The 16,320-nt window shown below is 31.3% G+C and overlaps 1 protein-coding gene across 2 annotated transcripts in view; it reads left to right on the top strand.

Moving 5' to 3' along the window:
• Positions 1 to 16,320, top strand: part of LOC126880409 (endoplasmic reticulum metallopeptidase 1-like) — a 100,533-nt gene that overhangs the window by 54,923 nt on the left and 29,290 nt on the right. For both annotated transcript variants that reach the window (XM_050644251.1, XM_050644252.1), the window contains 2 exons: positions 5,278 to 5,492; positions 12,986 to 13,163. In XM_050644251.1, the coding sequence (XP_050500208.1) occupies positions 5,278 to 5,492; positions 12,986 to 13,163 (393 nt within the window). The remainder of the gene's footprint in view (positions 1 to 5,277; positions 5,493 to 12,985; positions 13,164 to 16,320) is intronic.

Genomic DNA, 16,320 nt, shown 5'->3' with positions numbered 1-16,320 from the left:
AAAGTTTATCGAAATCGCATTTTGAAGTCCATAAAATTGGCATTCATAAATAATATTAGTCTAGCGGCTTTGAATACAGTCTATTCACCACTATCTTAAGCCGATTAGAGGCGGTACAACTAACCAAATTATACCTACTTTATTATCAATAATAATAGGAAAAGATAAGAATAAGCCTCTGCCTTAGTCCCTCAAGGAAGATTTATGGAGTAAGCGAATCATAAGATCTTTTTCTCTCTTTGACACACGTACATTCCTATTTGATTTTAGATTTATTTTTATCAATTTACGCTCTTGTTAATCAAAATACAGAGTTGGCGCAATGGTATCAAATTATTGAAATTTCAGGACTCATTTATTTATGTAAATTTTATTTAATTTGAGTGACATTATATTTTCCGTAAGATGTGTGCGGTGTCCTTTACCGCGCGATAATGCTTGTTTGTAATTTTATTGGTCCAACCGCAGGCAAGTTTACACCACTAAATTATTAAATTTTGACACTATTGACATTTATGAAATTTTGATGCCTGTTGACTATTGGTGCCTATTGGTCACTATTAGGTTAATTAAGTTATAGCGATTTTTTGTGTTTTCTGCGTTATTCCTTAAATTTTTTGATTATTCGTCTGCATTTATATATAAAAAAGTTGTTTTTAAAACTTCTTAGCGACGTATTTTAACCAAGAGCAGTAGTTTACTCCACTGTTATGAAATTTTGACACTAATGACATTTATGATATTTTATCACAACTGGCTTTTTAGAGGTTAATTACATTATATCGCCGAATTTTTGTGTTTTCTACGTTATTCCTTTAATTTTTAGATTTTTAGTTTACTTTTATATAAAAAAAAACAGTTGTTTTTAGAGCTCTTAAGCGACGTATTAGTATAATATAATATTTATGGAATACCGTCGAGGCCGATATGATCAACCAAAAAAGAAGATGTATTTAGTGGTTTTCTAGTGACTTTCTTGGGTGTGAATCTGTCTTTTTAGTTTGCTCCTCCTTGTTTAGAAACAAACCATAGTGATCATTCTCTTTGCCTTATCCCTATGCGGGGTCGGCTTCCCTAATTGCATTTCTCCACACAATTCTATCTTGGGTCATATCAATGTTAATCCCCTTTACCAACATGTCCTGCCTTATCGTCTCCGCCCAGGTCTTCTTTGGTCTTCCTCTCCTACTCCTACCAGGAATCTGCACTTCAGCTATTCTTCGTATTGGGTGATTAACGTCTCGACGTTGAACATGACCAAACCATCTTAACCTATGCTCTCTCATTTTGGCATCAATTGGTGCCACACCTAGACTTCCCCTAATATACTCATTTCTAATTTTATCCTTCTTTGTCACTCCACTCATCCATCTAAGCATTCTCATTTCCGCCACATGCATTCGTTGTTCCTCTTTCTTTTTCACTGCCCAACATTCAGTTCCGTGCATCATAGCCGGTCTTATGGCTGTTTTATAGAATTTTCCCTTCAGCTTCATTGGAATTTTTCTGTCACACAACACACCACTCGCTTCTTTCCACTTCATCCATCCAGCCCTAATTCTACTGCATGCATCTGCATCTATTTCTCCATTACTCTGTAATACCGATCCCAGGTACTTAAAACTATTGCTTTTCACAATCATTTCACCATCCAAAGATACCATTTTATTTGTAGTAACTCCATCTTTAAATGAACATTCCAAATACTCTGTTTTTGTCCTACTAAGTTTTAAACCTTTTTCCTCCAGGGCTTGTCTCCACTGTTCCAGTTTTTGTTCTAAGTCTCTTTCACTATTTCCTATCAACACTACATCATCAGCATACATTAGGCACCATGGAATACTACCCTGTAGTTTCGCTGTTATGTGGTCCAAAATTAATGAGAATAAATAAGGACTAAGCACCGAGCCTTGGTGCAATCCTACTTTCACCTGAAATTTATCAGTCTCTCCCACACCTGTTCTAACACTAGTCGTTACTCCCTCATACATATCTCTCACAATCTTTACATATTCGCCAGGGACTCCTTTCTTATTGAGTGCCCACCACAGAATCTCTCGAGGAACTCTATCATATGCTTTCTCAAGATCAATGAATACCATATGAGCGTTGGTCTCTTTATTCCTATATTTTTCCATCAGTTGCCTTACAATGAAAATTGCATCTGTTGTTGATCTGCCCTGCATAAAGCCAAATTGATTATCGGATATTTCAGTTTCTTCACGTATCCGTCTATCAATTACTCTCTCCCATATTTTCATGGTGTGGCTAAGTAGTTTTATAGCCCTGTAGTTTGTGCATTGTTGTATGTCTCCCTTGTTTTTGTAGACAGGTACTAATATACTGCTTCTCCATTCGTCTGGCATTTGTCCAACTTCCATAATTCTATTAAATAGACCTGCTAGCCAACTTATTCCTGTCTCTCCCAATGCTCTCCATACTTCCCCAGGAATATCATCTGGTCCGACTGCTTTTCCTTTCTTTAATTTTTGAAGCGCTTGAGCCACTTCCTCGTTTGTTATTCTGGTAACCATTGCTGTTACTGTCTCCGTTAACTCCACAGGCTGTCTGTTAAATTCTTCATTTAATAAACTGTCAAAATACTTTCTCCATCTCTTTTTGACATCCTCTTCGTGAATTAGTATTTTATTATTTTCATCTCGGATACATCTAATCTGATTAAAATCTCTTGCTTTCTTTGCTCTCTGTTTGGCTATTTTATATATCTTTGCTTCGCCTTCCCTGGTATCAAGTTGATCGTATAGGTTTGAATACGCTTCTGCTTTAGCTTTTGCTACTGCTACTTTCGCTTCCTTTTTGGCGACCATATAGTTTTGAAGATATATGTCCGATCTGGTTTCTTGCCACTTTTTATATAATTTTCTCTTCTCTTTTACAGACATAAAAACAAACCATAGTATAATGTAATATTTTATGGATTACCGTCGAAGGCCGTCATGATAAACCAAAAGAAGAAGATGAATCTGGTGATTTTTCTAGTGAAATTATTGGGTGTGAATCTGTGTTTAGAGTTTACTCCTCCTAGTTTAAAAACAGACAAAACTTTCTATCGTTTTTGTGTATTTATGACAGTATATATGTAGTAGGAGCACGATTTGTCAGTCTTTGTGTTTAAATCGGTAACACAACCGGTATTATGACATCATTTTCATATACATGTTTTTTGGTTTTTTATTTGGAAGAAAATGGACCGGGATAGTGTGACGTCAAAACGTCAAAATTTTTCCAAACACGTTGTGTCTAGGTATACGCTAACGTGTACGCAAATAAAAAAGTTAGGTAGAATTAAACGTCATAACAAATATTTTTCTATCAAACAAACACTAAACATATCAAAATAGCGTGTATCAAAATATACAGTCACTGTCCACGCTAAATAGTCACTAGCTTGATGAAGTTTAACTTTTTTATTTGCGTACATTTTAGCGTGTACCTAGACACAACGTGTTTGGAAAACTTTTTTTGACGTTTTGACGTCACGACTATCACGGTCTATTAGACGAGAGATATTAGACCGTTTCTATAATTTACCTATGGTATCAGGATAAATCGGTTTTTTTCCGATTATAGCGCCACCTGTCCACAGTTTGAAAAAATCTCTCGAAAAAAAGTTCCCTAGTTTTACATAAGGAATTCAAATCTGCAATAAAAACTGGGGGTTTCCATTTAAGATTTTAAAGTTACCCCCCACCACACCTCTAGGGGATAGAGTGGGGATCGCGTTTGGTGTCATTTGATAGATTTTTAAAAATTATTGAAAAGGCATTTTTCAGTTTTTCGATCCGAAGTTTATTTCCAGAAATATTCGACCGTTCCGCTACTTTTGGGATACCCTATATTACAGGAATAACGCAGAAAACACAAAATCGTTAATAAATTGTTTTGGTTCATAGCCATCAAAGTAGATGGCGCCTTTGTACGCTTACCACTTGAGAGACGTTTGTGGGCCTTTTGGTTTGAGTTTGTATTCAAATATCCATACCTGATGACATCTATTGAAATCGAAATTACGTCTTATCGGAAAGTGTGCGTATTTTCGTTTAATCTGGGGTGTCCTTTTTATTAATATCAATTTTATTAGCCCAACTGCAATTAATTTTTTATTGAAATACCATATACATACAGTGATGACGTTTGAGTTGGAATAAATTCATTTTCTCGAGAATGGGCAACTCTGGAGATAAATCCCGAAACAGGTCGGATCTATAAATTTATTATTTGTACTCCGATTTTCAAGATTCTTGCATCAGTTTGTAGGTACATATATTGATGTCGTTTTATCAGTGTTTTCATTTACAAAAAAGGTACAGCTCTTACAAGAAAAGAGATATTCGGATAATTCAAAGAACAAAATTTTAGTGATGCCTCTGGGATAATATGACAGGACTATGAAACAAAATCAGCTATTCCATTTTTCCACAGAATTTTTTAAAGTTAGGAGAAAATACAACGCTTCCATTCACGCCCGTATAATGCCATGCAAGCAAATTTTTTTTTGTTACCGTAATAATACCAAACTATAACAATACATGTATCTACAAACTGGTGCAAGAATCTTAAAAATCGGAGCACAAATAATAAAGTTATAAATTGTCAAACTTAATCAAAAATTTTGGGTGGCGTAATTTTGTGCCGGTGAGTGTAAAAACATTAACATAATTATTTATACAGGCTGTCCAAAAAAAATTTGAATGGAATTAATTGAGACAAAAAGAAGAATGTATATAATTTATCTAATTCGAAATACATTTTACTGTTGTCCGAAATCAGAAAAAATGTTTATTTGATAAATAAATGTTGTTTTTCGCTTAGATCCAATATTAAAGCTGCCACCCACCTGCCTCTTAACAGTTTGAACATTTAATTTAAGCGAAAATTAATGTTTATTTTTCAAATTAACATTTTTTTCTGTTTTCTGACAGCAGTAAAATGTATTTTGCATTAAATAAATTACATACATTCTTCTTTTTGCCTCAATTAATTTATTTAAAAAAAAAAACTTTTTTTTGAGCACCCTGTATAAATTATTTTAATGTTTATATTAGTGAATAGAGAATTGAATAACCTTTCGAATGAGCTACGCCCAGATGAATGACGTCACTAGTATGATATATAATATGCTAAAAAATTATAATTTAAAAATAAAAATTGACCTGTTTCGGAATTTATCTCCAGAGTCGCCCATTCTTGAGAAAATAAATTTATTCCAACTCAAATGTCCTCACTGTATAACTAAATATCACCCCTTTTTTGTAGGTATTTTCAGATCAATTAAATATTTAGCTATCGTAGTAGGTAGCATTATTGGAGGATGGATTTTATCGTTTTTGTTTGTAGCTCTATTAACGTTTTTATTAGACTGTGTGAATTACTCAATGAGTTGGTACGGTACTCCAGTCTTAATCATAGGTCTCTTTGCCGTTCCAACGATTGCTATTACTGGCCACATTCTATCATTTGTAAATCATGAGGTAAGTGTTAGTTAAACCGTTTTTATATATTTGGCCTGTTCTTTGCCACTATGTCCGGCAAATTTTGTAATCCATTTTAAACATACTTCTAGACTACCTAGGCACTTGAAATTTTTTAGAATAGCTCAGAACTAGTTAACAGTGCAATATTTAACTGCTATTATATGAGTATATCGAGTTTTTTTTTAATTTTAAAATATTTTAAAAATATGACTACTGCAATGACATTTAGATCCCATTTTAATTAAAAGTTAATATTCTAAAACTTCATATTTTATTTAATATAAGTTAATTATTCTTTCGAAACATGTTTCATTAATTTTTTGCCATTTTAAATATTTTTTTTGATTTATATGAGTTTAAAATCGATTACAAAATTCTTTCGTAACATAGACACCTAATATAGTTTGACATGTTTTTTATGTAAAAAATAAACAAATTAAAGTAAAATGCATTTATTCTGCAAATAATTCAACACTTGTATAAGGTCCTACATTTTTACAAACACCAAGTGCATTCAGCGTGATCCCATTCCCTACACCTGCTGCAGCAATACTGTAGCTCATCTTTTCCTCTTTCATTGCACATTATGCAATCTCTTTCTTCTTTTGAATCGTTCAGCGTATTCCATATCTACTGACAAGTTAGAAGATTCGTCAAATTTTATTTTTCTCTTAGTCGTTTTTACTTTGCCTTTATTCAGAGTGAATTTAATAATTTTTTGCTGAAAGTCTTTGCTTCTATTTTATTTTTCAATTTTCTTTTGTTTTTTAAATTCCTTTCTAAATATGAATATTTTTGATGGAGTTATTTATATATCTTAAAGAAAGTTTCCACATTAACTTTATTAAAAGCCATTAATCTAGCAGCGGAAGTTGCTTCTGGTTTACGGAGTGATAGATTAAATTTCTTCATAAAGAATTGTGCAAAGTCTTTACCAACCATTTTCTTCATATTGTTAAATCTATCAGCAACACCACAATGAACAGCAAAGTCGAAAGCAATTTTTCTAAACTGATCCTTGGTTAATCCAAATGCCCGTTTATGTATATCTATCACATATTTTTTAAGTTGATTTATAGTCTGGGCTGATTATCGGAGAATAGGCTATTTTTGGGAAAAGTTATTTACCAGCAATTTTATTGCTGGAATCGAATTATAAGATCCTATATATTAATAATATAGGTATGCAAAGTCCTCAGATAGTGTGCTACTTTTTTTATAAACAAAATGGCGCCCGAAAATCGTGTTTTTTTCAAGTATTGCTCTAGAACTCCGAAGATTTTAACTTTACAACAAAAACACTCAAATAAAAATTCACCGTGATTAAATTCTGCATAGAGACGTGTTTTTCCCGATCTGCTCCGACGAAAATTTTCCTCGGAAAATGCGGGTTTTCCCAACAAAATCTTTAATTTTCAAATAAAGTTTTAGATAAGTAATTATTTACCAATAATTAAATAATTTGGTGATTTAAAAGCCTTCTTGGTTTAGATTATAGTTCCAGAAGCTGGTGAAAATTAAACGAATATTTTAGCAACAATTCAATTGTTAATTAATAATTTACGGTCGCAATAATAACCAAAATAATTATGATACACTGATCAAACTTTGAAATCTTATAAAGATGAGATGCATATTTAACATTTTGTCGACAAAATATAAATTTTTTATTTTTTTGCATAATCTTTAAATTTAAAAAATAATAGTTATAAACAAATTAACGTTTCTCAGAAAGTTTTTATTATATTATAATTTTAAAAAATAGCTAAAATGCGCATTTCAAATATCTCGAAAATAAATGCTTTAAAACTTTTTTGCAACCATTTGCAAAAAAGTTATGAAACAGCAAAGTAAACATACGATTACTACGGTGTTAATATATTTTTTAATTCTTTCAACGCGTAGAAGTGAGTTTAAAGTACAAGCTAATTATTTATAAAACAATATCGATTATCAGCTTAATGGTTATATTTTAATTAAAGATTATAAATATATTTTTTTGTAATTTACACGCGCGAAAGTAGAATAATACAGTACCGTAGCTACCCGCCCACATACACAACTCACGCGAGTTTAAGCGTGTCAGTCGCTTCGAGTGAACATTTTATCTCCGGCTCTGTATCAAGCCTACTTTCGCGCTAAAAATTACAAAAAAAAGTATTTTTAATCTTTGATTAAAATATAACCATTGCACTAATTTTTGACATTCTTTGTGAGTAAATAGATTGTACCATAGACTCACTTTTAAGCTTTGAAACAATTAAAACAAATTATAAACAATGGAGATATCGTATATTTATTTTGCTGTTTCCTAACTTTTTTGCAAATGGTTGGAAATTTTTTTTAAAGCATTCATTTTCAAGACCTATGAAATACGCATTTTAAGTATTTTTTAAAATTAGAATATAATAAACAATTTCTAAGAAATGTTAATTTGTTTATAACAATTTTTTTTAAACATTTAAAGATTATGCAAAAAAATGAAAAATTTATATTTTGTCGACAAAATATTAAATAGGCATCACACCTTTATAATCTTTCTAAGTTTGATCAATGTCTCATGATTATTTTGGTTGTTATTGCGACTGTAAATTGTTAATTAACAATTGAATTGTTGCTAAAATATTCGTTTCATTTTAACCGGCTTCTGAATTTATAATCTATACCAAGAAAGCTTTTATTTCACTAAGCTATATAATTATTGATAAATATTTACTGGCCCAAAAAATTTATTTGAAAATTTGAGATTTTGTTGGGAAAATCCACATTTTCCGAGGAATATTTTCGTCGGAGCAAATCGGGAAAAACATGCCTCTATGTAGAATTAAATTGGGGTGAATTTTTATTTGAGTATTTTTGGTGTAAAGTTAAAATCTTCGGAGTTATAGAGCAATAATTGAAAAAAATACGATTTGTCGGCGCCATTTTGTTTATAAAAAAAAAGTAGCACACTATCTGTGGACTTTGCATACCTATATTAATAATATATAGGATCTTATAATTCGATTAAAGCAATAAAATTGCTGGTAAATAACCTTTCTTTGTGCTTTACTAATTAGACCAACGTATTATAACTATTTTTTTTCAAATTTTAAAGATTATGCAAAAAAAAGAAAAATTTATATTTTGTCGATAAAATATTGAACAAGCATCTCGTCTTTATAATCTTTATAAGTTTGATCAATGTATCATGATTATTTTGGTTATTATTGCGATCGTAAATTGTTAATTAACAATTGAATTGTTGCTAAAATATTCGTTTAATTTTCACCGGCTTCTGGAATTACAATCTATACCAAGAAATCTTTGATGTCACTAAGTTATTTAATTATTGATTAATAATTACTTACCTAAAACTTTATTTGAAAATTATAGTTTTTGTTAGGAAAACCCGCATTTTCCGAGGAAAATTTTCGTGAAAATCAAATCGTGAAAAACATATCACTATGCAGAATTTAATTGCGGTCAATTTTTATTTGAGTGTTTTTGTTGTAAAGTTAAAATCTTCGGAGTTATAGAGCAATAATTGAAAAAAAATACGATTTGTCGGCGCCATTTTGTTTATAAAAAAAGTAGCACACTATCTGCGGACTTTGCATACCTATATTATTAATATATAGGATCTTATAATTCGATTCCAGCAATAAAATTGCTGGTAAATAACTTTTCCATGAATTTTGCTAATTAGCCCAGAGTATTAGTGTTTCGTCATTAAATGTGCGCGCGCCATTAAAACGCGCAGCTTTTGGTCTGGAGCATTGGAGCGTGGTGGAGTGATTCCTGTATGATACGAATTAATACACCTCGCTCCAATGAATTGTTGCACCCGTACGTCATTTTTAGGAGTGAACAATTCTCACAGTGAAACCTCTATACTCTGGGTATAGAGATTTTTAAAGAAAAAGAACTGACGAAATATGGGAAAAATAGGAGAGAAGAGATTTAAGACAAAAATGAAGAGTGGCTTAGCTCAGAAGGAAAAATCAAAAGGGAGAGAGACATCAAATCTCAAGTGAGTATTTGGCCTAGCTTCAATACACTGAATATTGGCTTTAGAGATATAAAATGATAGATGGGATAATGAAATGACAGTAATACGGAAGGAAAAGAGACTCGTCAATACAAACATGGAAGGAAAGTAGATAAGAATGCTAGATATAAATGATACGGAGGTACAACAAGGAAAGAGGAAGAAAAAGGGCACCAACTCGAACGAACAGCTCGGCCCTCGGAACCAAGAAGTTGGAAAAGTTCGAGATTTTTTGAAATAACGAATGACAGGAAATAAAGGACAAAGGATTGGATACAATCACCTGAAATACAAAATATTAAATACTAACCTTGTCTTGCTATATTATATACTGGTGATACAGACTGAAATAAAACATCTACCTTTCTAATAACAAATATATTAACAATAACTATATTATATATGTTGACAATTTACATATAACTCTAGAAACACAATAACAGTGGTAGTGGGTGGTATAAAGGTCGAACAGGACCAAAAAGCCGCTACCAGGCAAATGCTCAACTACACACTGCGCTAATCAGAGGTATTAATAATAAAATTCAAAAACAAAGTCCGTTAGAATAGCACAAAGTCCTTACAACTAAAAGTTAGTAATATTCCCTAAATTGAACTCGACTAGAGTGAGATACACAAGAACGCTACGGTTACCAAAAAATTAAGCATCTCATCTAGCAAAAATACTAATAATTATATGAGTTGGTCAGTGACTCTTTATATCCTAGTTAAACAAACAAACCTACCAGACATATTCCCTATTTAAAAACCTCGACGAAATTTTAACAACCCGATTCCCTATTAAATTTTACTGATCGTATGCATACGAAAAGTTTACACTGTAGCAAATATATATACCCAAAATTAAATAATGAAAAAGTAAATAAACTTAGCTTTTACACAACAGCCGGTTAAAAGTAGGGTTGCAAGTCCATAATACGCTACGATAAGATGCTGGTTGTAGTAAAATCAGGTATGGTGTATTATCCAACAAAAAACAGCCCACTCTAGGGATAAACCATCACAGAGTGGCTAGCAATCTAACTGGTACATATTTAGATTTCTCAGTATGACGTAAAGTTACGTTACGTGACTAAATGACCAAGTGGCTAAGTGACGGAATCTAAAAGAAATTGTATCAAACTTAATTACATTATTTATTAGAATCTGTGTACCAGTACAGCAGTTCACTGAACTGGACCCAAAACAAAAAAAACTCAGGTTAGGTATACATGTCATGTCCAAGTTTCTGAAACTACTTCAAATCAGACATGGGAGGGACATGCGCATGACAGAAGACTGTTTGATATTCCTTAAAACTTTTTTATAATATTACCTCAAAAAAAAACTAGAGGAAAAAGCCTAATGATAGCACATGAAATAAATTGGAATTTAAATTTGACAATAAAAAAAACTATGGCCTTGACTGGACTGTTCCTCACAATTAAAATGAATATCATTATTATAATATGAATTATATGGGAACTTATGTGGTAAATTATTAATCTAACGAAATACCTAACTACCATGATGCATTGGATTTTGTGATGAAGAAATGATACAAATATCAATATATTACTTACTGGAAAAATAGCAGTACGCCGGCAGTATTATTCTCCTATGTGGAAAAGTCCCAAGATATATCGACTGTTTGATTTATTTGTTTACAATGGTATTGGCTGATGTATTGATTTCCTTTTAAATATCTTTGTTTTATTCCCATCCCATATTTTTCTTTTCCAAATCCGCCACTTAACAATGAGAACTCATCTCAATATCGGCGTCTGCTACAATCAATCGAGTGTGACCAACTGAGTAGTCAGACAGATCGACAAAATCGATTTTGTTCCTCATGGCGCGCCTGTGCAGCAAAAGGTCGTTGTAAGATCGACGCGGGCGTCTCCCAAGGATTTTCTAGAGGGGTATTTTTAATGGGATTTATTTAGTTAATAGCGTAACCGCTACAACAGACTGGGTTGAATCAAATTGCTTGTTTGCTTACTCAAAATGCCATACATCACCTCGTAGTGGATATGGATTCCAAATTAAATTTGAAAACCAAGTAGGCAACAGACATAAAATTTTATGAAATATATTTTGATGAATAAATAATTTCCAATATTTCCCTTAAAGTTGTCTGTTAAACATTTTCTTTGATTTGTATGAGTTTAAGTCGATTACAAAATTCTTTTATGACAGAAATTGAAACAACAAAATAGTTTATAATTTTATATTGGGTCCTATAAATAATGATAACGTTTTATTATAAAAAGTTCTTTTTTATAAAAGTGTAATAATTTTTTAGCAGACTTATTTGAGCTTTTAATCCAAATATACTGAAAAATTATATTCGGGATTTATCTAAAATGTTTATACCCGTATGCTTATAAAAATGCTTATGCTTATCCGTGTTTATAAAAATGCGCAATAACTACCTCTTAAAACCTACCAAATTTCATTTCCATATCTCAGTCGGTTTTAGAGCAACAAATAAATCGTCAGTTTGTAAGAAAAAATTCAATATCTCGTATCTCGGAAACGAAGCATTTGCGGACATATGTTTACAAAGCAAACGGTCATTATTTTTTCATGCAGAATTACCCCTTAAACTTTGTCGCACTTATTTAGAAACACCCTGTATTGATGAAGAACATGGCTAGTTGTTAAAGTACTCAACTTTTTTATTATCCAACATAAGCAAATGAAGCAAAAAAGAAAATGTTAAGAAAGCCTAAGGCTACAATTGAGTTTTAATTTCAGTATTTTATCTATGCTATAATATTCCACAGAGTGTTCCGAACTTTAAGGAAAAAACACAGTATGATTGTTACACCCGGTATAAAATGACATTTACCTGTCTAGCAACAATATTATTACATTGATATTCTTAAATAATAAGGCTATAACATACTAAAAAAATCAGTCAAATCAAACAGGTTTAGGAGACTCGAGACATCAAACGTGTATAATTCATCGAGTGACCCGATTTTTTTGCTCGGCAGTGTACTTCGAAAAAGCATTTGATACACTAAGACGCGACATACTATTAAAACGTTTGTAAAAAGTCGGTGTAGATGGGAAGGACATCAAACTACTAAAAACTTGTACTGGAACCAAAACGCCAGAGTTAAGATCGAAGGTTCCACGTCCTCAGAAGTAGCAATATGGAGAGGAGTTAGACAAGGATGTATTTTGTCACCCCTGCTATTTAATCTTTATTCTGAGTTTCTATTTAAAGTGGCATTGGAGGATTCCAAAGATAGAATTGCGTAGATATCAACAGCATCGGATACGCCAATGATAATATGATATGCATGTGATTTCAAACTTTTTTTATCAAACTAAAAACATTATTTAATCTTAATTTAAAAGGAGATTTATAATGTTATTTTAGCGCAATAATTATAATAATTAATATAAGAAATAATTTCTAACTTTCAACTAATAACGTAAACATTTTCAGAAATTATCTTTAAATATCAGACTTCAAGTTCAGGCACACTTAGTGAGGTTAATATGGACAGTAATATTATTAGTAGGGACTGCTTTGAAAATCAGGTCCATGTATCCCTTAACAATCCTTATATCATTCAGTACTTTAGCATTTTTATTAATCCATTTGCTTCGTTTGCACCGTAGTGGTAAGTACATTTTATCGTTTTATTAGTAAGTAAGTTTTATTGTAAAATTATCGAGATTTATATATTTTTTAATAATTTGGAACAATTTATATTTGAGGATTGGGCATCGAAAACGAGCTTTATACTAACAATTGCTACATTTATGTAAACATATATTACTTGAGTGAAAAGTAAATTTTTCGGTATCATCAAAAGATAAGCAGATTTCATGGCTTAGAAATATCAGAGACTGGACCGGCCTTGATTCAACATCTTTGTTTAGAGCCGCAATGGACAGAGACAGATTTGTCAGTGTAGTCGCTAACCTCCACTGGAGAAAGCATCACAAGAAGCAAAAATGTAGCTTGTAAAAAAGTGAAAAAAAATGGTGTACATATTAGGTATTTAGACCTAGTATTAGCAGTGTTATAGCTAATGAAAAATAGGTTCATATTCGTCAAATTCCTACTCGAATATTTTAAAGTGAAGTAACCAAAAAATAGAGCACGTTTTAGGGAAAACTCATTACAACTTTTTTAAACTGTTTAAAAAAACTTAATTTTTGTTCTATAAAAAAATTTCTAGCATCAAAAGTCAACCAGCTACGCTCAAAATAAAGTTAGTCCCTTGTTTTTGTAAAACAATCGGAAAAATCACCCCCGAAATAGCATCTCAAAAATTAACTTAATCGTTACCACTTCACAAGTTGCTTTACTCGTGTGTATTGCTTATATGATTTGTTTCTTGTTCAAAGTCCTTATTTTTGAAAGGGCTGTAGTTGAAAAGGCTTGAACGAATCACTAATCACGAGTGTATGCACATTTTGAACAGCCATATCTTAACCAATTTTTGTCTTACATACATACATCATACCTAATCGAAAACCTCTTATACCCGTAGGTGTCGAGGAATAATTTTTTTGTCTTACAGAAATAAAAAAAAATATTCAGAAAAGCAAATCCGACTTTTTTTTACTGTTTGAGATTTTTGGAATTTCGAATAATTTTAAAATTATTTTGAAAAAAAGCATTTTTTTTTTTTCAAAATGAAAATTTTAAAAGTTTTAAAACCAATTTTTTTTTCAAAAATAAGCACTTTGAATCGACGAAACTTACAGAACATATAACACAACATAAGTAAAGCAACTGAAGCGGTAACGATTAATTTCATTTAAGTTGCATTAGGGGGTGATTTTCTCGATTTTTTTTGCCAAAACAAAAGGACCAACTTTATATTGAGCGTAATTTGCTTACATTTACATTTTTAAAAAATTTTTACAGGCTATATTTTTGCTAAGAATGTTTTTTTCTTTAAAATATGTACTTACTTTTTGAGTTTTTTGCGAAGAACCGTCTAAAAACGTGGTTATTTTGTTGAAAAATGAACATATTCACTCGCAAATAACTCAAAAAGTATTGACTTAATGAAAGTACTCTATAGAACAAAAGTTGCTTTGAAAAAACTCTATAGAACAGAAGCTGCTTAGAATTAGTCAGTTTGTCCATTTCTGGACTTACTATGAACGTATATTTTTTACCCCCGAGAAGGGGTGAAACTCATTCCAGGGTAAAAGCACACATCGGCACAATATCACTTTTTTTAACATTGTAGCTATGCACATGCCAAATTTCATGTCAATCCAAGCGGTTCTTTAAAATTTACAGCAAAAACCGTGAAAGAACGTACTATATCTGCTTATTTATTTTAAACAAATAAATATTTTTCTGGTAAATCTGGATTATAATATCTGGTAAACAAATAAATATTTTTCACAGAAAATTCTAAGGTAGCATTTAAATCATTTAAACGAGTCTATAAAAAAACAATTATTATTATTTGAAACCTTCGTTCGAAATAGTTAAGTTGTCTATCACAAGACGATTACAATAATAGAAGGTAACGGATTTTGAAAGAGCTATCTATGACTTATGAGTCATGCCAAAACAGTACACAGTTTGCGTGTTACAATATTTACAAGGTCATAGCTCTTTTGAAAATCCAAGGGGATAATTTAACAAAAAACAGGATTTTCTTTAAATCCTATATTTTCTTCAAAATCTGGCATCCTTGTAGAGAAAGGTGAAAGGTGTATAGGAAGGTGAAGGCTATACTCCAGTAAAAGTCTGCATACAATTAAATTTTTGTAACTAGTTTCTGAAATTTATTTTAGAGGCCGCTACCTGACGGCAGATTAAAAGTCAAACAAGACTCTGGTAAAGGTTGGGTAACTATCCTTTCTTAAACAATGCTAATATGGTTAAAAATCCTAATGCCAAATTTGTGATATTTTGTAGTTTATAAACATTTAGAATAACTTTAAAAATATTGTTTGTAGAAAACACCGCTTAAGTTATTTTATTATCATTTCTTTTTATATTAATACGCATAAATGAATAAACATTACTTTATTATACAGCTTACCTCTTAATCTTCTATAAAAACTTCTTGGATACTAGACTTTTCAGCAGTAAAACTCACGTACAAACATAATAATCACAGAGCGACTTGTGCGGTGTTGACCATGATACAGGTGTTGACGACTTGCGCGGTGTCACTACTTTTTGAATTACGGCATCTGATTGACTGAAATCTAAATCATGTGACAAATGGTTAGATGCGCAATGAGCAGACCTATCCAACGGTATGTATATGTCAAAACCGTTAATTTTCGAATTGAGCGGTGTTGTAAGCTAAGGGACGATATTAGAAAACCCAGGCTAAATTTTTTTATTTGAAAATTCGTGTTAAAATACTATCTTGTCGAATATATAAAAAGATTGTTTCTAAGGACAACATTTAAAGTTATTCTAAATGTTTATAAACTACAAAATTTCAAAAATTTGACATTAGGATTTTTGACTATATTAATTATTTTTTTATCTTTTTTAATATATTTTGATACTACCACTCTTCTACTTTCATTTGGCATACTCAGAATTGCCCTATCTTCATTATTTTTTGTCGTATTGCAAAATAAAGGTCTCTGGGATAAACAAATAGAATAACTCTTAAACTGATTATGGATTGGTCTCAAATTTTGAAAGTTTGTTAAGCACGCCAATACCCAACTTTGGGTTAAACACTAAAGTTCTAAGGTAGTTTTATTAAAAGTTATTAACAAATAACAAATTTCACTTATTTTGCAGTTTGCGTAGCAACAAATTACTTTTTAACTTTC

This window comes from Diabrotica virgifera, chromosome 2 (genome assembly GCF_917563875.1).
Source record: "Diabrotica virgifera virgifera chromosome 2, PGI_DIABVI_V3a".
NCBI lineage: Eukaryota > Metazoa > Arthropoda > Insecta > Coleoptera > Chrysomelidae > Diabrotica > Diabrotica virgifera.
This window is presented reverse-complemented; position numbering and strand designations above follow the sequence as displayed.